Source organism: Pagrus pagrus (genome assembly GCF_965226575.1).
Source record: "Pagrus pagrus genome assembly, chromosome: 18".
NCBI classification, from domain to species: domain Eukaryota; kingdom Metazoa; phylum Chordata; class Actinopteri; order Spariformes; family Sparidae; genus Pagrus; species Pagrus pagrus.
The window spans coordinates 26,732,558-26,756,055 of record NC_140202.1 but is presented as its reverse complement, the minus strand read 5'-3'; the positions used below and the strand labels follow the sequence as shown (position 1 = coordinate 26,756,055).

The 23,498-nt window shown below is 41.0% G+C and overlaps 1 protein-coding gene across 5 annotated transcripts in view; it reads right to left on the bottom strand.

Annotated features, from left to right (window-relative positions):
• syne2b (spectrin repeat containing, nuclear envelope 2b) overlaps window positions 1-23,498 on the bottom strand; it is a 115,962-nt gene continuing 92,464 nt past the window's right edge. For 4 of the 5 annotated variants that reach the window (XM_084380669.1, XM_084380670.1, XM_084380673.1 and 1 more), the window contains 17 exons: window positions 18,133-18,295; window positions 16,109-16,296; window positions 15,840-15,990; window positions 14,711-14,893; window positions 13,630-13,767; window positions 12,451-12,645; window positions 12,045-12,360; window positions 8,158-8,226; window positions 7,621-7,757; window positions 7,400-7,529; window positions 7,080-7,291; window positions 4,099-4,299; window positions 3,849-3,977; window positions 3,351-3,542; window positions 2,581-2,655; window positions 2,417-2,466; window positions 1-2,184 (listed from right to left, as the gene is read on the bottom strand). In XM_084380669.1, the coding sequence (XP_084236795.1) occupies window positions 1,974-2,184; window positions 2,417-2,466; window positions 2,581-2,655; window positions 3,351-3,542; window positions 3,849-3,977; window positions 4,099-4,299; window positions 7,080-7,291; window positions 7,400-7,529; window positions 7,621-7,757; window positions 8,158-8,226; window positions 12,045-12,360; window positions 12,451-12,645; window positions 13,630-13,767; window positions 14,711-14,893; window positions 15,840-15,990; window positions 16,109-16,296; window positions 18,133-18,295 (2,740 nt within the window). In that variant the 3' untranslated portion in view covers window positions 1-1,973. The remainder of the gene's footprint in view (window positions 2,185-2,416; window positions 2,467-2,580; window positions 2,656-3,350; window positions 3,543-3,848; window positions 3,978-4,098; window positions 4,300-7,079; window positions 7,292-7,399; window positions 7,530-7,620; window positions 7,758-8,157; window positions 8,227-12,044; window positions 12,361-12,450; window positions 12,646-13,629; window positions 13,768-14,710; window positions 14,894-15,839; window positions 15,991-16,108; window positions 16,297-18,132; window positions 18,296-23,498) is intronic. The other variant, XM_084380672.1, reaches the window with a different exon arrangement.

The following is a 23,498-nucleotide window of genomic DNA, read 5'->3' as shown; positions in this document are numbered from 1 at the left end:
TCATGGCAAACACGGTTTATTGTCATCAAAAAAAAGACAATCTATACATCCCATAAATAAGAGTTCACAAAATAAATCAAACTTTACACACTTTGTCGTTTTGTTTCTGTTCTGCTGTCGCTCTGCGGAGTGTGAGGTCGAGTTTCTGTACAGATCGGTATCAAACACTGAGATTCAAATCAAATCACACACTTTTTAACATTTAGGATCAATAATATTAACAAAAGGTAAAGTACGTACATTTAATGTTCTTTGATTGTGCAGGTACACAGTTTACATTCAATGCCCAGAGGATCACTTACATTCATGTTCTACTCCGAGTGTGGCGTTCAGGTGAATCCCACGTGAACTTTACAGTTAAAACAACAAACTGTATTTTTTATACTTTGTTTTTTAACCTGTCTACTGCATGGGGCCGACTCAGACAGCACTGGGTAAGTTATGAACATCATTAAATCATAAATAAAGGAGTATAATTTAGATATAAAGAACACTTTGCTAAATGGCAGTGAGATATGTTTTTGCTGCTGTTGATCTCTTAACACAGGACTTCCTGCCTAATACATCCCTTTAAAGCTGCCTCAAATCAACTGCGTAACTTTTAGCCTCTTTAACTAACCGTTTTGATTTTACAGCTGCAAATCAAGCCCTCGAAGTGAGCGCGAGGCTTTGACGCCACCCTGCGTAGTGGCTAATCCGTCTAATTACAACATCACATGATGCACTGCCGCCCAAAATGCTTAAGTTGTGAAAGAGGCGTCTGTAAAAATGCTGGGTACATTTCAGTGTTGATTAAAACTTGATCCAGTCCGTCTGGTAACACTTGGAAACATTAAATGACTTTATTCCCAGTCAAATTAGTGGACCAGCCAAAAACAGCAGAACTCCAGTGGCATGGTGATGTTGCTCAGTGTCTGCTGGATGTGTGAACAGGCAGTATTTATGCTATAATGTTGGCTTAAAGCAACTGTTTTATCACTGATGTGCGCCCTCTAGTGGTCGAGAATCGCCTCATGCAGCTTTAATTCAAGGATCTGAGCCTTTTTTTTGCAAAAGTTTTAGGTTTGGTGCTAAAATATTCAAACATGACCTCAAACACTGGCTGTATAGTTTATATCATTAATCATAGGAAAATATCAGTCATTTAATTATATCAGCTCTCACAAAAAGGGAGCGCCAAAATTCAGTGTAATAATCTGGTACAACTTTGAAAAGCCACAAATATACAAATACAAAAGCATTTCAAACTATTTTCCGAGTTAGATTACTTCCTCAGTGCCACACTCACACGCAGAAACAATAATTTACCTAGTATTTTTCTCAGTAGTTTGCCCTTATATACAAAATTCATCCATTAAAAGTACATCATCTGATAAAGTTATTGGCTACAGAAAGGCATGTCTGCAGACGAGTCACTGCCATCATTTAAAAAAAAAAGTCATATCTTACAGACCTTTATATCTTAAATAGCTCTAAAACAGCAAAAACAAAACTTCAACCTTTTTCTTTTCTGTACAAAATGTTCAACACTTGGCTCCTGCTGTGACAAACAGTAAAAATAGCTGCAGTGGTAGAAAAATGGCTCCTCGATCACTGGGTGCTTTGGTAATAACGGTCCTTTGTCCATCGAATTAGATCTCAGACTGTAGCGAAGTACAAAAAATGAAAATATTCTGTCCGTATTAAAATAAATCTTGACTTTTGTGATGTTCTGTGGGGACGTTTGATGGCAAATCTACATATAAAAATGACAAAACTTTAAACTAAATCAGTGATATGGCTTCTTTTTTGTTTTCGAACTGTGGAGCGCCACAAACAATAAATACATTTTTAAATACACCAATAAAATTTAGTCAAAAAACACAGAAGATGAAGCCTTCAGACGTGAAGGGGCGGTGCTGGTCAGGGTCCGTTCAGGATTTCAGCCTCGAGTTTTTTCAGTCCTCCAACTCGGAGACGACCGGGCGGTGTTTTCATGTGGGCGGAGGGCCGTTGGTGTAGCGCAGCATGGGGTAGAAGGAGCGGGCGAAGTTGTTGGACAGGGTACAGCTGTAGTCCTCCTCAGACAGAGGCACCAGGCAGGCCAGAACCAGCAGCACGAAGAAGAGCAGGTGGAGGGGGAAGGCAGCCCGGAGGACCCGGTAGAAGAGGGGTCGGCGTGGGGAAGAATCCCTCCGCTCCTCCCTGGAAGTGGACAGATGAAATCGATCGTCACGACGGTTTATTTTTGACTTTGCAACAATAGTTTAACAACAAAACCTGAACTCATGTCCTCTTAAAAGTTCATTATGAAGAGGAAATCTAAAAACCTGATCTGCATGGCAGGACAACACAATACTGTTTTTTTTGTGTGTGAACTGAGCCCTAAAAAAAAAAAATCAAGCAACACACAAAGTACAGTTTATCTTCAACATACCTTCTGGTTGCTGGTAGTCCAGCTGCAGCTGCTTGTAGACCGGCCTCCTCCTGAAGCAACAAACAAATCAGAGGTGTTAATCACTTCCGTCCTGACGTCTACAACTAAAATCAGTGTTTCCCCACTGCAGTACAGCCACAGGTGAATATTGAGGCGTACTGTACCTTGTGCAGCAGCAGAGGAGAGGTGAGCGTTCCCAGACCGATGCTGTCCATCTCAGCGCTGCTCGGGCAGGTTTCCTGTGACACACACAGACAGCAAACACACCGTCAGATAAACCTGAGCCAGCCGGGTCAAAGGTCACAGTCCATGGCCTATGTTTTGTTTTGAGGAAGGTCGTACACTAGGCTGCATTTCCCTCTGATGCAGATAGACAGATATTTAAACAGCCAATCAGCTATCTTTTAAAAAAAAAAACTTAAATTGTCTTGGCGATGTTTGATTTGACAGGTCTGCAAATTCCCAATGATTTCTTAATAATTTCCAAGAAACTTCCTGGAAAGAACTTTGCAATTTGGCAGTATTTACGGTAAAAAAAATGGGAACGTCTTTGAAAAAAGGCTCCAGTGATTGTTCGCCAGGAGGACGTCTCAGGATTTGGTGACGTGAGAATAAAGATCTTAAGCGTTGTGTCAAAGTTTTGTGTTTTGTGTTGTTTTATTTCACAGCTCTACATTCAACATCAAATAAAATGGTGCATTTGAGAAGTTCGTCTAATTGTTTAAAAAATTAAATAAAGGGTTTTGTAGAAAATGTTCATGAATCTTCTGGTATCTTCACTAAAACTGCCAATGAAATACTGATTTCTAAATTAATTTACTCTCTGGTCGGCTCAATAACTTGTTTTCACGTGCTACTTCTTGACGTGACAACGAGGTCGATCATCAGCTGTGAGAAAACATCTCAGACCGAGATAAAGAGTTAAAGGACGTACCAGCCTCCCGTGCAGCGTGCTCAGGTCAGCCGCCGTCTGTCGCAGCAGCAGACGCAGTTTGTTGCAGATGACGTGGACCTTCTCCTTCGCCTCGATGCTGTCTTCTCCCGTGGCCTCCAGGAGGAGCTGAGAGGAGATCTCCTGCAGCGAGGACACCTGCCGCTGCCGGCCGCACAGCTCCTCCTGCAGAGTCTGCAGCAGGGGGCGACAGAGAGCACACAGTTACTTTATACCCACTGAGATCTATGTAGAGTGTCGATTTTCATCATAATTATGTAATTCTTGCCAATTTAAACACCAAGAGACTGCAAAAAAGATGGTGAAGGGATCGTTTCACATCCAACAATGAGAAATTTTTAGGTTAAATGAGTGTTGGTGTCGATGAAACACCAGATTATGTTGAAAGTCAAGCAGCAAATTTGTATTTACAGACACATTTTCACTAAAACAGACAGCACTAAAGTCTCATGCCGGTGATGAAGTGATCCGTGTTCTCACCGTCAGCGTGTCTCGGTGCTCCAGCAGGACGGAGCGTGGCGTCGACAGGCCGCCGACGTTCACGGCGCTCAGTTTGTTCTCGGCCTGAGCGAGCCACAGCAGCAGAGAGTGCAGCGTCTCGTGAAACTCCTGCAGAAGAAGAACACGGAGGTCAGAGGTCACGGAAGCTGCTCGTCTCTCATCTCCTTCAATTTAAATGTTGGAGTCAGATCACTCTTTTTTCTCTGATGTAAATGTCTCCATGTCTCACCTGACACTGCATGAGCGCAGAGTGCAGCCTCCTCTCCCAGCTCTCCAGGCCGCCGCAGGCCTGCGTCCAGCTGTGATTGGCTGAGCTGAGAGCCTCCTGGAGCTCCTGCAGCTCGGCGCTGTCGCCCCGCAGGAAGTGACGGCTGCTCAGGTTGACGGAGATCATCAGACATTTGTAGCTGTTGAAGGTCTTCTGCATCTCCTGGACAAAGAGACGGAGGAGATGAATGTCAGCATTTCACTGGCTGCAACAGTTGAAGTTGTTTTCATGTCTTCAGTGTCTGAATGTTGTGTTCAATAAATAAATATCTCATGTTTTAAGAGCAGAGAGGACGACATCATGCAGCTGTTGTCATGTTAACTACACATTAAAAACTCCTGCACGAAGAGAGGAAAAATGAAAAAACTTGGCTCCACACTTAAAAAATATTTTCAGGAGAAAAAAATATTTTCTTCATGTCTGAAATTGAGTAAAAAAAAAAAATCAGTAGAATGATTTTTTTTCTCATGTGTGAAACCGAGTGGGGAAAGAAAATCAGGAGAAGAGTTTGATGTGTGAAGCACATCAAACACAGATGAAAAAAATGAAGGAACCTAGAAAGATTATCCGGCAAAATGTTTTTTCAATGTGTGAAACTGAGAAAGGAGAAATTAAAACTCACCTGGATGAAAACATGAATGCTTTTAAAACACGATAGTGGGGCACAAAACCAAAAAAGCCTAAACTTTTAATCACTCGGTTTCACAAAATAATTGTCCTGAAAAGAAAAAATCTGGATGTTTTATTTCCAGTGGACAAAAAAATTTTTCGTAAGATTTTTTTTTTCACTTGGTTTCAAACATGAAAAACAAATCAACCTGAATTGAATTTTTTTTTTTCTTGTAAAAAAAAAGTTTTTTTTTCTCCGCTCAGTTTTACACATAAAGAAGAAAATTAAGAGTTTTTCTCGCCACTTGATTTCAAACATGAAAAAAGTTATTCTCCTGCCAAAACTTTTTTCACAAATGTTTCACTGATGTTTAACAAAAGTTTTTCGCCAACTTGATTACACACATGAAAAAAATAAATATCGTACCATTACAACCAACTGAATTGGAAACATTGAAAAAAGGAAAAGTTTTTGTAGGAAAAAAAAAATTGAAGAAAAAACCCCATTTTTTTAAGAAAAAGAATTTGAGGAGAAAGTTTTTTTCCCCCACTCAGTTTTACACAAAAAAGAAAAAGAAAAATTCAGGGACAAAGATTTTTTCTTAAGGTGCGTTCACACCGGACCTTTTATTTTTGTCGCTGGCGACAAGTTTACATATTAAGTTAATGCAAACGAGCGACTGAGCGATTAATCGCTCAGGCGAAATGTCGCTGGGGCTCTGAGCGACAGCGTCCGAGCGACGGAGCGAAAAAACGCTCTGTCGCTCGAGTTGAGAAACCCCAACTCTCTGGCCGTCAGTCGCTTGTCGCTCAGCGCTGACTGGCTGCCGTAATCTATATGTAGGCCTAATTATGACAACTACTGAAACCATGTCAACGTAATACAACTCCACCGGTCCGGAAGAGCAAAGCCGGCTTTACGTTGACACACACAAACACCGGAGACAAATGGCCAGGCGCTCTGGGATGGAGCGCCTGTAGTTGGTGTCCAACCGGGCAATTCCTGCCTCCGATTCTCGCCAACAGCTCGTCAAACTGGGCCGTTGTCAGCCGCGTATACCGTTGAAAACGGGAAGAAATGAGCGCCTCCGAGCGACGTGAAATTCACTGGAATCGCTTGAATGACGTTATCAGAGCGATCTGTTGAATTGTGCCGACGAGCGACTGCAGCTGAGCAACAGAGCGACTTTTTTGGAGCGACATGAGCGACAGCGACAAAAATAAAAGGTCCGGTGTGAACGCACCTTTACTCAGTTAACACATGAAAAAAATGTCACTTTTATTTTTGTTAAAAAAAAACGAAAGGGCCTCCCCCCTTTCGTTTTTTTTGTCCTGCTCAGTTTTACACATAAAGAAGGAAATTATATTTTTTTTCTTGCCACTCAATTTCAAACATGAAAAAAATAATTCTCCTGCCAAAACTTTTTTCACTCGGTTTCATGCATGAAAAAAATGCCCTGAATTGAATGTAAAAATTCACAAGAAAAAATGTTTCACTGAAGTTTAACACAAAGAAAAAAAATTAGAAAAAAAGTTTTTTGTTTTTTTTTTTGTAAAAAAGGTTTTTTTTAAAGAAAAAGTGTTTTTTTTTTTTTAGAAAAGTGTTTTTTTAAGAAAAAAGTTTTTTTTTAAAGAAAAAAGTGTTTTTTTTTAAAGAAAAAAAGTGTTTTTTTAAGAAAAAAAAGTTGTTTTGTTTTTTTTTAAAAGGGGGGGTTTTCTTAAGAAAAAACTTGTTTTTTTAAGAAAAAAAAGGGTTTTTTGAAGGGAAAAAAGTTTTTTTTAAGAAAAAAAACTGTTTTTTAAAGAAAAAAAAAGGTTGTTTTTGTAGAAAAAAAGTTTTTGTAGAAAAAAATATTTCAAAAAATTGAAAAAAAATATTTCAAGCATGAGAAAACCTGAAAACATTTTCTTCCACTTGGTTTCACACATCTCAAGAAAACATTTGTGGGAGAGAGAGATAGAAAAAGCATTAAGGAACTGAAAAGATTATCCTGGCAAAACTTTTTTCCCTCCAGTTCTCAAGTCATTAATCAGGAGAGAAAAGAATCACCAGAAAACAAAAAATCCTCACTGACTCCTCAGGGCTTCCGTAGTTTCGCCCCTGCAGTGACATGATCTACACTCTACACTATCTTCAGAGTTTGGTGGAGTAGTAAATCATTTCTGGGGCCTTTAAACCGGAAAATGATGCTGATTTTGAATTGGAATTGAAAAAAAAACTACAACCCACACAGCTCCTGTATGGAAGTGAAAGAGCCTGATTTTTCTTTTTAAAGCAACAAGATATGAATTTAAGGCTCCCGGGATATATTTGATGATTTGACGATGACTACCTTTAGTTTCCTGATGTTGACTTCGATGTCTCTGATGCTCGTGGAGGGCGCGATCCGCTGCAGCCTCTCGAGCTCTGGCAGCACTCTGCCCAACCAGGAAGTGACATCACAGAGGTCAGAGTTGAGCTTCTGCCACTGCTCCAGGTCCTGCTTGATGTCCGTGTCGCTGGTGAACTTTGTTGCTTGTAGCAGCTCCCAGCGCTCGATCACACCTGCAGAGGAACGTGAGACAGACTTATGAAACACTGTGGAACTTAATACAGACAAATTTAAAGTGAGAGTGACACCTCCCACTGTTTTTTTTCCATCTCTGTCTGGACCTGTGCTGGTCTGTTTGTCGGCCGTGCTGCTGGTCAGACCCGGATCCTCCAGCTCCTCCTCATCGTTCAGGATCAGTTTGACCCTCTTCACAGAGTTGATGCTGCCGCTGCACTCTGACATCAGCTTCACCTGAACACACAACAAAACACACAACGTTAAACCTAAAACTGACTCAGTTTGAATTCATCACGCTGCATCTGGAAGATCTTCATGTCCTTACGTATCCCCGCTGGTGGAAGGGAGTGCTGGTGGTGTGTGTGGGAGACGAGTTCAGTCCTCGGAGGATTTCTCGGGGAACTCGTTTCCTCTCCGGGGAGCCGGGCTGGTGCCAGCTGGGCGGGTCGGTCACCGACTTCACTGAGGAGAGAGAGAATAGAAATGTTGAATAAAAAAGAAGAGGGATGAAACCAAACTCTGTAAGTGAGGTATCACAATCTAACAAACCACCTGACACATGCATGAGAGTCAAGCATCTGTCAAATACATGCAAAAAAAAAGACAAAAGAAAAACACAAATGGATCGCAGAAGTAAAAATCATCAGCAACATGCAAATTTCACGTTTTTGTGAAAATTTTGAAAATACAAGTTGCAGTGCAGCATATCCACATCTGGAAGTCAAGGTGCAAATGGGTCAAAAACAAGGTGTCTGTGAATGAACTGAGGGATGGGGGTGTTCAGGGCACAGCTGGATGGGTTTGGGATGTGGGTCCATAAGCACACAGTGAGGCAGACGCATGCAGCGGGCAGAGCGCCTACCAGAGGCTGCTTTCACTGCGCTGACCGTCGCTTTAACGAACGACTCTGAGCTCTCTGTGACCTTCACATCTGGAAGAGAGACATCAGCTTAGCCTGAAGAAAATTCTCCTGAACATGTTTTTTCCCGCCACTTGATTTCACACATGAAAAAGAAATTCTCCTGCAAAATCTGTTTTTCACCTGGTTTCATGCATGAAAAGAAAATGTCCTGAAATGAATAAAAAATGTACAAGAAACAATGTTTTTACACTCTGACCATCCGTCTTTATTAACCTTTATATGAAAGTCCTGAGGGGCAATGAGGATTTTTGTTGTTTTCTGTTTGTGTTTACGACTTGGAAAGATTTCCTAATCTTTTTAAGTTCCTTATTGTTTCTTTCATCTTGGAAAACATGAAAAATGATTCAGGAGAAAAAAACCATTTTGTGAAAAAATATCTAGGAGGTTTTTTTTCCATGTGCGATCTGGGCAAAAAAACTTTTCAGGATTTTTTAATTTTTTTTTTTGAATGTTTTGTGGAAAAAAACAAAAATAAATTTCAGGAGAAAAAAGTTTTTTTTAAACTCAGTTTTACACCTAAAGACGAAAAATCAATTGAAATCACTAAAGTTTTTTCCCCCACTTGGTTTCATTCATGAAAAAATGTCCTGAAATCAGTAGAATTTCTTCACCAGTTTACATTAAAAAAAAAAAATCCCCTGAAAAAAAATTTACAGATTTTTTTTTTTATTCTCCTGAAAACATGTTTTATTCACTTGGTTTCACATGAAAAAAAATTGTCCTGAATTGAAAAAAAAAGATTTTTTGTAGGGAAAAAAAAAGAGATCTTTTTTGTAGAAAAAATAAGTTTTTTGTAGAAATAAATATTTTTCTGTAGATTTTTTTTTTGTAGAAAAAAAAGAGATTTCATTGTAGAAAAAATGATTTTTTGTAGAAAAAAAAAATTATTGTAGAAAAAAATAAATTTCAGGAGAAAAAAGTTTTTTTTAAACTCAGTTTTACACCTAAAGACGAAAAATCAATTGAAATCACTAAAGTTTTTTCCCCCACTTGGTTTCATACATGAAAAAATGTCCTGAAATCAGTAGAATTTCTTCACCAGTTTACATTAAAAAAAAAAAATCCCCTGAAAAAAAATTTACAGATTTTTTTTTTTATTCTCCTGAAAACATGTTTTATTCACTTGGTTTCACATGAAAAAAAATTGTCCTGAATTGAAAAAAAAAGATTTTTTGTAGGGAAAAAAAAAGAGATCTTTTTTGTAGAAAAAAGAAGTTTTTTGTAGAAATAAATATTTTTCTGTAGATTTTTTTTTTGTAGAAAAAAAAGAGATTTCATTGTAGAAAAAATGATTTTTTGTAGAAAAAAAAAATTATTGTAGAAAAAAATAAATTTCAGGAGAAAAAAGTTTTTTTTAAACTCAGTTTTACACCTAAAGACGAAAAATCAATTGAAATCACTAAAGTTTTTTCCCCCACTTGGTTTCATACATGAAAAAATGTCCTGAAATCAGTAGAATTTCTTCACCAGTTTACATAAAAAAAAAAAAATCCCCTGAAAAAAAATTTACAGATTTTTTTTTTTATTCTCCTGAAAACATGTTTTATTCACTTGGTTTCACATGAAAAAAAATTGTCCTGAATTGAAAAAAAAGATTTTTTGTAGGGAAAAAAAAAGAGATCTTTTTTGTAGAAAAAAGAAGTTTTTTGTAGAAATAAATATTTTTCTGTAGATTTTTTTTTTGTAGAAAAAAAAGAGATTTCATTGTAGAAAAAATGATTTTTTGTAGAAAAAAAAAATTATTGTAGAAAAAAATAAATTTCAGGAGAAAAAAGTTTTTTTTAAACTCAGTTTTACACCTAAAGACGAAAAATCAATTGAAATCACTAAAGTTTTTTCCCCCACTTGGTTTCATACATGAAAAAATGTCCTGAAATCAGTAGAATTTCTTCACCAGTTTACATTAAAAAAAAAAAATCCCCTGAAAAAAAATTTACAGATTTTTTTTTTTATTCTCCTGAAAACATGTTTTATTCACTTGGTTTCACATGAAAAAAAATTGTCCTGAATTGAAAAAAAAGATTTTTTGTAGGGAAAAAAAAAAGAGATCTTTTTTGTAGAAAAAAGAAGTTTTTTGTAGAAATAATTTTTTTTCTGTAGATTTTTTTTTGTAGAAAAAAAAGAGATTTCATTGTAGAAAAAATGATTTTTTGTAGAAAAAAAAAATTATTGTAGAAAAAAATAAATTTCAGGAGAAAAAAGTTTTTTTTAAACTCAGTTTTACACCTAAAGACGAAAAATCAATTGAAATCACTAAAGTTTTTTCCCCCACTTGGTTTCATACATGAAAAAATGTCCTGAAATCAGTAGAATTTCTTCACCAGTTTACATAAAAAAAAAAAAATCCCCTGAAAAAAAATTTACAGATTTTTTTTTTTATTCTCCTGAAAACATGTTTTATTCACTTGGTTTCACATGAAAAAAAATTGTCCTGAATTGAAAAAAAAGATTTTTTGTAGGGAAAAAAAAAGAGATCTTTTTTGTAGAAAAAAGAAGTTTTTTGTAGAAATAAATATTTTTCTGTAGATTTTTTTTTTGTAGAAAAAAAAGAGATTTCATTGTAGAAAAAATGATTTTTTGTAGAAAAAAAAAATTATTGTAGAAAAAAATAAATTTCAGGAGAAAAAAGTTTTTTTTAAACTCAGTTTTACACCTAAAGACGAAAAATCAATTGAAATCACTAAAGTTTTTTCCCCCACTTGGTTTCATTCATGAAAAAATGTCCTGAAATCAGTAGAATTTCTTCACCAGTTTACATTAAAAAAAAAAAATCCCCTGAAAAAAAATTTACAGATTTTTTTTTTTATTCTCCTGAAAACATGTTTTATTCACTTGGTTTCACATGAAAAAAAATTGTCCTGAATTGAAAAAAAAGATTTTTTGTAGGGAAAAAAAAAGAGATCTTTTTTGTAGAAAAAAGAAGTTTTTTGTAGAAATAATTTTTTTTCTGTAGATTTTTTTTTGTAGAAAAAAAAGAGATTTCATTGTAGAAAAAATGATTTTTTGTAGAAAAAAAAAATTATTGTAGAAAAAAATAAATTTCAGGAGAAAAAAGTTTTTTTTAAACTCAGTTTTACACCTAAAGACGAAAAATCAATTGAAATCACTGAAAAGTTTTTTCCCCCAATTGGTTTCATACATGAAAAAATGTCCTGAAATCAGTAGAATTTCTTCACCAGTTTACATTTAAAAAAAAAATCCCCTGAAAAAAAATTTACAGATTTTTTTTTAAATTCTCCTGAAAACATGTTTTTTTCATTTGGTTTCACATGTGAAGAAAAAAAATTCTCCAGAAAAAGAATGTATTGTATATACATTTTTCTTCTGGAGAATTTCTTTTTGTATGTGTCAATGTGTTTTTAAAGAGGGAGAAGGAATCAAGAAACATGGAGAGATTATCCTGGTAACACTTTTTTTTCCACCAGTTCTCAGGTCATAAACACAGGGAGGTCAGCGGTGTTGTGAAGACTAAATGTTATCAGAAGAGTGGAAGACGAAGAAGACCTGCGAGTAATTTGTGAAACAGTTCACCCAAAAACAAAAATTCAGCTGCTATCCTCATCGTAGTCCATAAAACATCTCTGGAACCTCACAATGTTTTTACACAAATAAATAAAGAACTTAATGTAAAACATTTGCAGAAGTTTTTAAGTTTCTCCTCTCAACAACTCTCAAAATTGCACAATCTTCTGAGGAAGTCTGGGGAGATTGCGGTCGCTAGTTCAACGCTGTGTTCACAAACATCTGCTGCTAATATCGGCGACAGACGCACAGCATGTCTGTAATAACAGTGAATAATGAGCTGATGAGAGTAGTTCCATTATTACCTGACAGAGCGCTGAAGAAGGTGGCGTCCTCGTCGTCCTCGTGCGATGAAGATCCTCCCACGTCGACCGTGTGGTCCCACTCCAGCGGGATGGAGTCCACGCTGACGGGGGTCTCCCGTCCCGACCGCTCCAGAGGGGGCGCCAGGAGGTGACACATGACCTGCCGTCCAGCTGGGACGCCGCCCGCTGCTGGAACCTCCTCCTCCACCTCCTCCTTCTTCTTCCTCGACTCCCTCCAGGAGGTCCCGTTGGTCAGATCGGGCGAGTCTTCCAGGTCTGTGTCGCGGTCTGACAGTTCCCTCTCCTCCTCCAGGACCTTCAGAATATTCAGGGAGAAGAGAAAGACGTTAAGCACCACAAAGTAAAGAAGAACTGTACGGTGGAGGTTTGTCTCTGCAGCACTGACCGGGCGTCTGTTGACGAGGCGGTGGTGGAAGCGAGCCACTCTGCCGAACACTTCCTGGCAGTAGGAGTGAAGCTCCTCCAGCTCGTCTTCGATCAGCACGGCGTCCAGCGGAGCGCTCTTCTGGATCAGGTTCTCCCCGAACACGATGAGGGCGTCGATCTTGTTGGTGTTCAGGGTGATTTCCTGCTGGAAGCCCTGCAGACGGAAGGAAACACATTTTAGTCATGAAGGGAGCCACAGACGAGGATTTTTTCGTTTCTCTGGTCCATTTTCTAATTGTTTTCTCTCCTGTGTTTATGACTTGAGAGCTGATGGGAAAAAAAGTGTTACCAGGATCATGTTTCCATGTTCCTTAATACCTTTTCCATCCCCAAAAACACATGGAGCAAACCCTCTCAGGAGGAAAAATGTGTTTTTCATCTGTAAACGCAGTGGCAAAAATTTTTTCCTGAGATTTTTTTTTCTTCACGTGTGAAACCAAGTGAAAAAAAAATGTTTTCATGAAAATCAAAATATATATTTTAGGGGAATGTTTGTGTAAATTCTCCTGATTTTTTTTTTTTGTTTTCAATTTTTTTTCCCAATTTTTTTTCATGTATGAAACCAGGCGAGAAAAAAATTTGATAGGAGATTTTTTTCCCCAAGTAAAAAAAAAAAAATTCAGGACATTTTTTTTTTTCATGGAGAATTTTTTTTCTTCTTTGAGTGTAAAACCAAGTTAAAAAAAAGTTTCTCATGCATTTTTTAAATTCAATTCGGGATAATTTCTTTTCATGCATGAAACCAAGTGAAAAAAAGATTTTGTGTGAAATCAAGTGGCGTGGAAAAAAAAATCAGGAGAATTTTTTCTTCTTCATGTGTAAAAAATTATTATTTTTTCAATTCAGGACAATTTTTTTTTTCCATGTGAAACCGAAAAAAAAAAAAAAAATTCTCCTGAAACTTTTTTTTACCCAGATTACACATGAATAAAAATCCTCCGGGATATTTTTCACAGAATTTTTTTTTCTCCTGAATCTTTTTTCACGGTTTTGGAGATAAAAAAAAGGGGAACTTAGAAATATAATGAAGTCTTTTCAAGTCATAACCACTGGAGAGAAAACAACAAAAAACTTCCTCACTGCCCCTCAGGACTTTCACATAAAGAGTGTAACCGGGTGTTAACGGGAGCAGACTTACGTTGAGCTGTCTCATCTTGTCTTCGATGTCGCTCTCGGAGAAGTGCTCCACGTTGGTGAGCTGGAGGTCCATCTCTGTGAGCCAGACCAGGATCCCCTCCCGGGTCCCCTCGAAGTCTTCTCTCTGAGAGGTGAAGTGCTGCACGAGCACAGAGCGAGAGGAGGACGTCAGAATTTAAAGGATGTTAGATATTATTTATTTAACAGCAAAACTTATAAAAATACTGCCATCACTTACACTTTATTATTGACTATGACCTTTGTTGATTCATTATGTGAAATCCATTGTGTAACATGAATAAAAACCTTGTTGATATGTCTCAAGTACATATTTTCTTTTACTTTATACTGTATTTAAATCATGCCACGTGCATATTATACTTCCTTATGTGATATTGTACCCCCATCCATATGGTCACTGTAGGGACTAAAAAATGTAGTTGTGTTTTCACCCAGAACTTCAGATCCATGAACTACTTTTCAAGGAGATGTAAGGAACCTTTAGCTCCTTGTTTCTTTGCATTTCCACCGCAAATATCAGGCAAATTAGCTCGCTGAGGTAGGAAAAATCAACGGCTGTTTTTGAACATGACAACGACAAGGCCTGGACTTTTTTTGTTTCAGTTCCTCCAAAGATTCCTTGTATTGCTGGCAGATGAAATTGAACAAATGTTGAGTGAATAAAGTCAGTTGTGAGTTCTGAGTCATTTTTCATCTCCGCTCTGGGTTTTAACCCCTGCGACTGTATATTTCTACTCTCTACAGTCTAAGCACTGTTGACCCTCTGCTGATGTGAATGTGGCTTATAGTGACTGAGCCCTCAGAGGTCAACCTGCACCAATCGGCTGGCTTCCTTGATTACATGAAATCTTTATAAAGCAACATAAACATGCTCCATCTGCTCGCCGCCACATGCCACGATGAAAACAGCTTCCTGCCAACGTGACGCCTCGTGCCTCGTCACGTCTGAGAGGTGACCTAAATCCTGGCGGCTTAGCGAGCAGAGCGGGAAGACAGATCAGCCGGAGAGGTCCGACACACGCTGATGTTTACTCTCTGATTGTGGTTCTGCCCCGCCTCACCTTGAGTCTGCGGAGGACGGCAGCCACCCTCCTCTGCAGGCAGTCCCACCTCTGGTTCCCCTCGTGGACCATGACTTTCAGCTTGCTGGCGGCGTCGGTTCGGTTCTCCCGGGCCAGACGGCGGTACTGTTTGTTGACAAGCTCCAGCTGAGTGAGACGCTCGTGAACCTGCCGCTGGAACGCCTGAGAGGACGACATAAATGAAGAAACAGCAGTGAATATGATGCAAATATTTCATGTACCAAGAACATGTGGAGAAGGATATGTAGGAACAACACAGAGACTGATTCAGTCAAACAAATCATCTGTCTCCTTCATCACAGATGTTAGAATTTACACATTAAGTTGGTCAAAGAGAGGCAGATTTAGAGAAGCTGCTCGTTAACAGAGAAGCTGCTCGTTAACAGAGAAGCATTAAGTATCAAGGTGATGGAAGTTTCTTGTGTTTTAAAAAATGATGTTGAAAGAATAAAAAACGGTGTTTATCAGAGACTACTTGGATTGTGTTGTAGTCACAACCACCAAACATGGATGACAATGATGATGGATGGACGATGGACGGATGGATGGATGAATTGGTTAATGTATGGATGGACTGACGGACGGAGGGACGGACTGATGGACGGATGAGCAGCAGCTCAGGAGGATTAACAACCTTTTCCAGTCACTTTACAGATTTGAACCTTCATCACCATCACGCTCCCACAGCTCCCATTACAGCCACCAGTATGTAGGTCACTGGTCCTCCACAGGATGAAGTGTGTGTTTAGTTAGAAACACCATCTACACACTGAATCCTTGTCGCCATGGAGACCAGATTACCAGATGCTAATCTTAGTTTCTAATCCGGGATGACACATCAGAGGTTACCTCTGTGTCCACGGCAACAGCACACCTGAACCTGACGCTGCACTGAGACACACTGAGCACAGCCCTGTTTACAACTGTCTTAATGATCCACGCCCTCTCCTTTAGCACTGATCAGCAAACATCATATTTTTTAGGTCCAGTGAGGTTCTGACGACCCGACCACTGCCTCAGAAGACAGGACGTGTAACTGATCCTCCTGTTAACTGTCTTTAGTCGTGTTTTTTCCAGCATTCTGAGAGAGAAAGATTTATTTTCTGACCTCGAACTTCTTCAGCTCCTCCTTGGCGCTGGTGTAGAGGACGTCGGCAGAGTCCGGGTTCGCCGCCGTGAGCTCAGCCGTCTTCAGCCAGTCTTCGAAGCGAGAGAAGTCGTCCAGGAACTTGCACCAGAGACGCCAGGTCTCCTCGATCCTGACGACAACAGAAGAGATCAGTTCTCTTAAGAACAAAGATTTTATCGTAAGATTTGTTTGTTATCTTGTATTAATAATAAATCCTTGATAAACAGTTGGTGTCCCTGAGCGCTCACCTCATCCTCCTCTCCATGGACATGGCACAGATGTTCCTCCAGCGTCGGTCCAGGCTGCGGGTCGTCTGCTGGATCGAGTCGTTCTCCGAGTCGCTGCCGCAGGCGTCGGCATCGTGGAGCAGGACGTCGCAGAGCGTCAGCACCGACGCCACGCTCTCCGTGTGCTGCTCGATGTCCCGCTGCAGATCCTGCGGGTCGAACAGAACACAATGATCTTCTTGTGCAGGTTAATTGGCAGTGACATTACAAAGTGAGCGTTTGATCGGCCTCCAAACTTATTACATCTTTTTCTGTTAGAATAAACTCATGTATGGCGCAAAGTCAACCACAGCGTCAGCGTGGAGTTGGGACACGTCTCTGACAATAACCTCCACAGTACGGTCTAAATGGTTTTCACTGTCAGCCACAGAGTCATCCGGAGGGTTTTTTGAAGCCTGACAGCACTTTGTGTCGGCGCTCGTTTGTTCAAAGTTACCACTCTCTGGGTTGCCACGGCGACGGCTGAAAGCTTAAAGAGCCCATCCACACAGGAGCCATTTCAGCCGTCCCTCATCTGCTAATGGTGAGAGCTGCAGCCTTTTTCTGAGGGGACCGTCTCTTTCAGCCGCCGCGGCGCTCCACTCCTTCCTCACTTTTAACAAACTCACTCGTGTTTTCTTTCTTTCTGTCGTCTGTCTCTCGCTTCTCTTTCATCCACTATTTCTTTCTTCAGACTTCGGCTGTTTTCGGGTGCAGCTTCTCACATTGTAAACATTTTGTGATATTAATGCGTCCGCGCTCTGACCGTCATAAATCCAGAACTAACCCAGAGTCTCCTGGAACCTGTGGTGATCAACAAAGGTTCTGGACAACAAAAGTTCACATGCTGCCATTTCTAACTGTCGGGAGTTTTTTGAGGTTTTTTTTTTTTGTGGCGACATGTTTTTGGCAGAGTGGAGCACTTTCAAACTTTAGAAAACCTTGAGCTTCTCAGAAAGGCAAAGACTTTTGGCAACCAGTCAGTGGTCCCCTCTACGGAGAGACGTCAAGAAACCATGTTCATGGTCGCTGTGTTGTTTAAGAGTATCTTAAGAGTTCGTCACCAAAATATTCAGAAGGTCATCCGACTGACGCTAGTACCAACTATTAAGAAATGTCTCCAGAAATCAAAAATTCAAAATCAGAACTTCTCAGGATATTGGGAATTTTGCTAAGTGAGCAGTTACTTGAAAACACTTCTTATAAAGCATGCCAAAAGTCCAAAAACTTGCACAAGTGCTGGCAAATTTGATTTAAATAACAGGGTTGAACTTTCTGTGTCGACAAAATGCTTTTGATGCAACAACTTCGCCCGCATTTCGTGCTGTGCGTCACGTTTAAGGCCTGTTGGTTGATGTGTTTTGACAAAGAAGCTCTCATCAGAGCTCGAGAGATATTTTGGTTTATATTTTTCTTGACTATTGCAAATTCACCCATTTCCTTCCATCCTGTGTCGACACACACTTTGCTTTCTGAGGGTAGTTACTTCCACTGCGCCGAAAAGACTCTGAACCTTTCGATCCTGCCACTTCCTCCCCTGCCAGAAACTTTCCTTGTGTTGGTAAAGTAGCGGTGGAGTGGACTACAGATGGACTAACAGAATAAAATCAATTTCCTCTCCTCGGGGGCCGCTGGCTGAGGCTCGGCTCTCAGTGCATTTACCGTCTCTCAGCCCAGTGTGGCAGCTTCCTCCTTCGTCCAGCAGCTTGCTGAGATTTTACTTTGCGGCGCACATTACTTTACTCTTGTGTTATTATGCTGTTGACCACGGCAGGGTGGCAGCAACATAAAGGCTTTAAAAGCAGGCGAGCGTCACCAGAGAGTGAGTAAGGTACTTCCTCAAAGTGCCCTGCAGTGGTTACCCTCGGAGTGGACTCTCCAGCAGCTTTTTTTAGATGGTTAACTTAACATTCACCAGGTTTGACACTTCATACACACTTTGATGATTAAGTAAAACTTTGCTCAAGCATTTCATTCAGAGCAGAGGTCTTTGCGTCTCGACCCACCTGCTGCTCAACCAGTTTCCTCTGAATCTCGTCGCCGTGGCACACGTTGTAGACCACCGGCTTGGCCAGCTCCGCCTCGATACGAGACAGCCACGTCCGCAGGTTGCTCATGTTCTTATCGAGCTGCTGCACCGTCACCAGCGTCTCCTTCAGCTTCCTCACCCTGCGGAGAGAAAAGACGTTACAGAAGGCGTCGCCGGAGTTTCGAAGGCCAGCAGGTGTATCTGTATGTTCTGGCAGTGAACTTTTGTAGACTGAAGCGAATGTATGTGTGTATTTATCTTCATCGTTGTCTTGTGCAGCTTTTAAAGAGTAAAATTCAAACACTTTTCAAGAACTTTCAAGGCACCTCCACCAACAATTTCCAGACTCAAAGCCTTCATATCATCATCAAAATTATGTTAGTTATGTCATGATCACAATTATTTAATTTCTGCTCATTTCGACACGAGGAAACAACAAGAGTTTCATGATTGTGATGATAAAACACCAGATTATGTTGAGAAATTGACCATTTTTTAAGGACTATATATTTAAATTCAAGCAAAGTCCTAACTTTGAATAAATGAAGGTTAAAACTAAACATTTTCCAAACTTTCAGCACTTTGTCAGAACCTTGTCACACTGCTCAGAAAGACTCAGGTCCCTGTAAACGCTCCTTCTGATTTCAGTATTCAAATAAACTTTTTCCATTATCTCTATCACGTTCCCATCACTGACACTGAAGATCTGCAGCATGCCTCAAAATATTCACCTCCAGATGCAGCGTGAACACAACCGTCACCGAGCAGAAATGTTGAACATGGCCGTCCACACTGAGAATCACACGCACCGCCCTGTTATCGCTGCACTCTGCTCGTCTCTACAGCACAGATCAGCGGCGTGGTGCGACAGTGCTGCCATCGTTCTCACGTGCGACACAACGGGAGCCGTTACAGCGGAGCTGCAGGCTGACCTACATCTGACTGTTGTCTGGGAGAGAGGCTGCATTCCAGTTCAGCTCGCAGGTCGCTGACCTACATCACTTCATTCTCCTGCACACACCAGCACAACGCTGCACCGTCAGCCCGCCAGCATCCACCTCTGAGTGTCAGCGCTCAGTCTGTCGCTGCACTTCAACCAATACGCTTTAGGTTATGTCATTCTGGTATTGATCAGTGCAGTTTGGTTTGTTCTATAAATACAAGACTGGTATAATATTGGTCTTTTGAGGCTGATATTGATCAACTTACATCACACTAAACATCTTTGGTGTTGATCTCAGTGTTGGACTCTTGGTTTTATAACGTTGTCACAAGAATTGTTACCGAGACATGAAGCGACCGAAAGATAAACTTGTCAGCTCCGTTTGGTGAAAAAAACACAGTTTCCATTTATCTCAACAGATCTTTTCAGTTTCAGCAGTGACATTTCTCGTTACAACAGAACAAAAATACACAGATAGCGGTAAATCTGCAGTCAGCGCATATGGGACAAATCGATACCTCCACTCTAAACACCTCAAGTTGGAAAAAAACTGTCAAAGAGGAAGATAAACCTGGTGGTCGTCTGTGTTGAAGACAAAATGCGACACAGATTGTGAAATTTTGGGTCAATATGATGTTTGAAATAACAGTTTGGCTCATAAAGATGTTCTTTTGTTGTTGTTTATTTGTTACTAGTTCTTCCCTTTTTGTCAGAAAATTCAAATTCGATCGTAAAATTGTATAAATCAACCCTTAATATAACTTCTTTTATATGAAATAGATTGTGTTTCAGAAATGAAACTGCTTCAAATGCCTTTTTAAACGTGATACAACTACCTGATGATGATGAGGATTTTTGAGTGCTTACATTGCCTTTCAAATGAATGGCACGGACGTCATGACTCGAGTCAGTAGCTCATGAATGTGCCAGCACTAAAAATAACAGATAAACATCAGAAAAGCAGCCAACAAGGCAAATTCTGGCTGATCAGCTGTTAATCGGCTCATCCCTACATAATGCACAGCTTATCAGCATGATAACGTGTGCAGCTGCGCTTTTTCTGTCAAAGATCTTTCTCTGAAGGTACAGGGGACTTTTTATTTTAATCAATTTTGCTGACAAGTGAAAATCACCCCCCAGAAAAAAACAAATCTTCTGATACTTCTACTGAAAAGACTTTTATCTCTAGTTCAAGAGGTCTTGATGGAGACTTCTGATCCTCCAACAAAGCAGCATGTTTTCCTTTAGCTGCTCTGAAAATCACCAGACTCGGAGAAACACGAGTCTCACAGGACAGAAATATTATGTTGTGTGCATCCTGATGTAGAGGAGGCAGCAGGTTGTGTAAGAAACGACTGCGCCTTAACCAACAGATGTATATTTTCATGGTAATGCTCTATCGATGCTCTTTCCATCTGTGTGTGTGCAGGTTTCATGCCAGTTCAGACACTATTCAAGGTGTCAGCGTGGCTGAATGATGCAACACAGACGCCAAAGCAGCAACAAGCAGCTTTCATCGCTGAAGCTGCGTCCTGGACACTGAAAACTGCTCTGTGATCTCCACAATTATCAACTCGAGATGCTGACGCTGCAGGAGCAGACCGGAGGGGGGAAGCTCCCGTCCTGTTTCTGGCTCCTGACGCAGCTGCATGCACGTTTGTGTCTGTGTGCGTGCAGATGTGAGCTCCAGGTTGCATGTTCCTACAGAACGTGAGGACGCAGCAGTAGATGGAGGGGCGGAGAACAACATCCATGACATGCTGCTGCGATCAGAGACATGTACAGGCTAACTGCACACACACACACATCCACACACACACACACACACACACACACACACACACACACACACACACACACACACCTGCTGTCCGAGCTGCCCCTCGGTTAAATACCATCACACACACACACGAGACGACTGGAGCTGCCGTCTGAATTGAATTAGCTGTGAATGACTCGCCGTGCACCGACAAAGCTCAGCCCATCCCCCCTCTGCTCCTGCTCGCCCCGTCTCCACCACCACCTCCTCCTTCTCCTCCTCGTTCTCATCACAACAAAACACCCCATCTACTCCCCTTGCACCCGTCTGCCTCCTCAGACTCGCACCGGCCGGGTGTGCCGGGACGTGATGAGGTCTCGGGATCAGCACGAGAGGTACTTACGAGCTGGTGAGGAGGCTACTCCATGGCGATGGCTCATCCGCTAGCAAGTACTGCCCCCCCCCCATCCTCTCCTCCTCTTCCTCCATACCTCCCTCCCTCCTCTGTAGTCCCCTCCTCCTCACATCTGGATACAGTAACAGGTTCACTCAAGGATACACAGCAGGAGCTCAACTAACAATTATCATTATTATTGGAAAAATTATTGAAAAATGCACATTACAGGTTCCCAGCGTCCACAGAGACGTCTTCAAGTTGCTTGTTTAGTCGAACAAATTGTCCCAAACCCCAAAATGCAAAACTTTTAATGATATAAAACAGAGAAAAGCAGCAAATGTTCATATTTAAGAGGCTGGAAACAGCACTACTATACTGGAAATATTGCTTAATTAAAGACCGTATCTGAGGCACTTGAGAGTAGAAAAGGAAACAAAACTGTAAGATCACGTTACGACCGTCACAACCAGAGAAAAACAATCAGAGACAAAGCAACAGAAGCCCATTAAAGTTAGTCCAGGTTCTGAGCAGATTACAGGTGCAGCTGTCGGCCGATGTTACTGTTACGAGCTCGGACATTACCGCCGACGGGGCCGGAGCCGCTGACACAGACAGACCCAGCGGGGAACCTCTGTCTGGTAAACCTCCATCTGCCACCTTCTTCCATTTCAAAATAAACCAGCCTGGGGTTCAGGGTGCTAAGAACAAGTAATGTATGACAGGACTGAATGATGGAGACGGATCAACAGGTGAGGAGGAGACGCACAATTACACACAAACAGATCTCAAATCTAAAGCGCTTTTCAGACGTGGAAAACATAAAACTGTGACAGAAACGGCTGCCGACACTGAGACAGGACTGAAAGCAGAATCTGGGCTTTTTGTAAAACAAAGACAATTAATACACAAACACACAGGAATCACAGAATAGCCTGAAAACTAAAGGCCCAAAACCTCAAATCCATCTTATCTGCAATTAAACACACACACACACACACACACACACTTATATTTCAACTTTACTGCCGCACAAACAGAAACACTGACTCGCAGGCGACTCCATCTCCAGTCTCACAATCCCCTTGTTCAAACTTAACAAATCACTGCTGTAACCGAGACAAGCCGGCGGCACAAGGAGTGAGCCATTATCACCATGACGACCACCTGAAAAAAAAACAGCTGAGGGTTGTAATTGAGTCCTGTGTTGATTCTGTGTCGGCATTAAACTGTCAAACAACACGACGCTAAATAAAAAGTGAAAGCTCCACTCGAAATTAACGACTCGACAAACTGCGTTTAACTGTGCGACCATAAAAGACGTACATGAGCTGTAACAGGTGTGAGGAGGAGGACAAGGAGGAAGAGGAGGAGGAGGAGGGGGGAGATTGTATTTTAAAGACAAACATCTGCCCCGGATGCATCTTCTTCAGACAATGAGGAGAGAGGATGGTGGCCCCCAGGCGGCCCCCGAGGCCGAGGGCCCGTTCGGCACAAAGGCTCATGTCAGCAGACGGCAGCTGCTGGGCCGGCTGACGGAGCACCCGGTTTGTTTTGGGGGACAAAGGCGAGCAGCGGGCCAGTGTCAACGAGTCTAATCCCTCGGCAAGTCAAACCCCAGCAGTCATCTGCCGTAAGTTAGTGAGGCGAGATGCGGACAAAGGCCGAGGGACGCTGCGGTCATCACCGACTCTGAGTCAGCTCCTCTCAACTCTTCTACAAACATGTGACACACTGCTGCAGGACTCTGGGCGTGAACGGACCGACCGGTGACGACACTGACTCACTGCATGGCCGTCAAGTAAACTGCTTCTTTTTATGTTGTAGAGAAGAGGGACGTAGAATAAGAAATGCTGATGTAAGAGGTGAAATGTCTGTACGAAGAATTAAGGGACAGACCAACACTTTAGGTTACAGACGTAACCCTGGTTCTCTGAAAACATGAGTGAGGTAGCTCGGATCACTGCTGCAGTCAGGTTGACAAACAGGAGTGAAGATAAATCCACTTTTTAATCCCAAAAGTTAAAAAGTGGCAGAATCTGATGCGACTCTGGGTGTTTATTCCTCCAGAAGGTCTGGCTCTGACCAGCTATCAGTGGGACTGCATGTTTGGACATTTCTTGTTTTGGTTCAACTTTTAACGGTGGCTTGATGGTATAAATGTTTAATATCACTGTGAATCAGACCTGGGAAAACAAAGTGCAGGTGCAATCAGATCCTTAACACTGGTTTCGTTGGCTTAGAGAC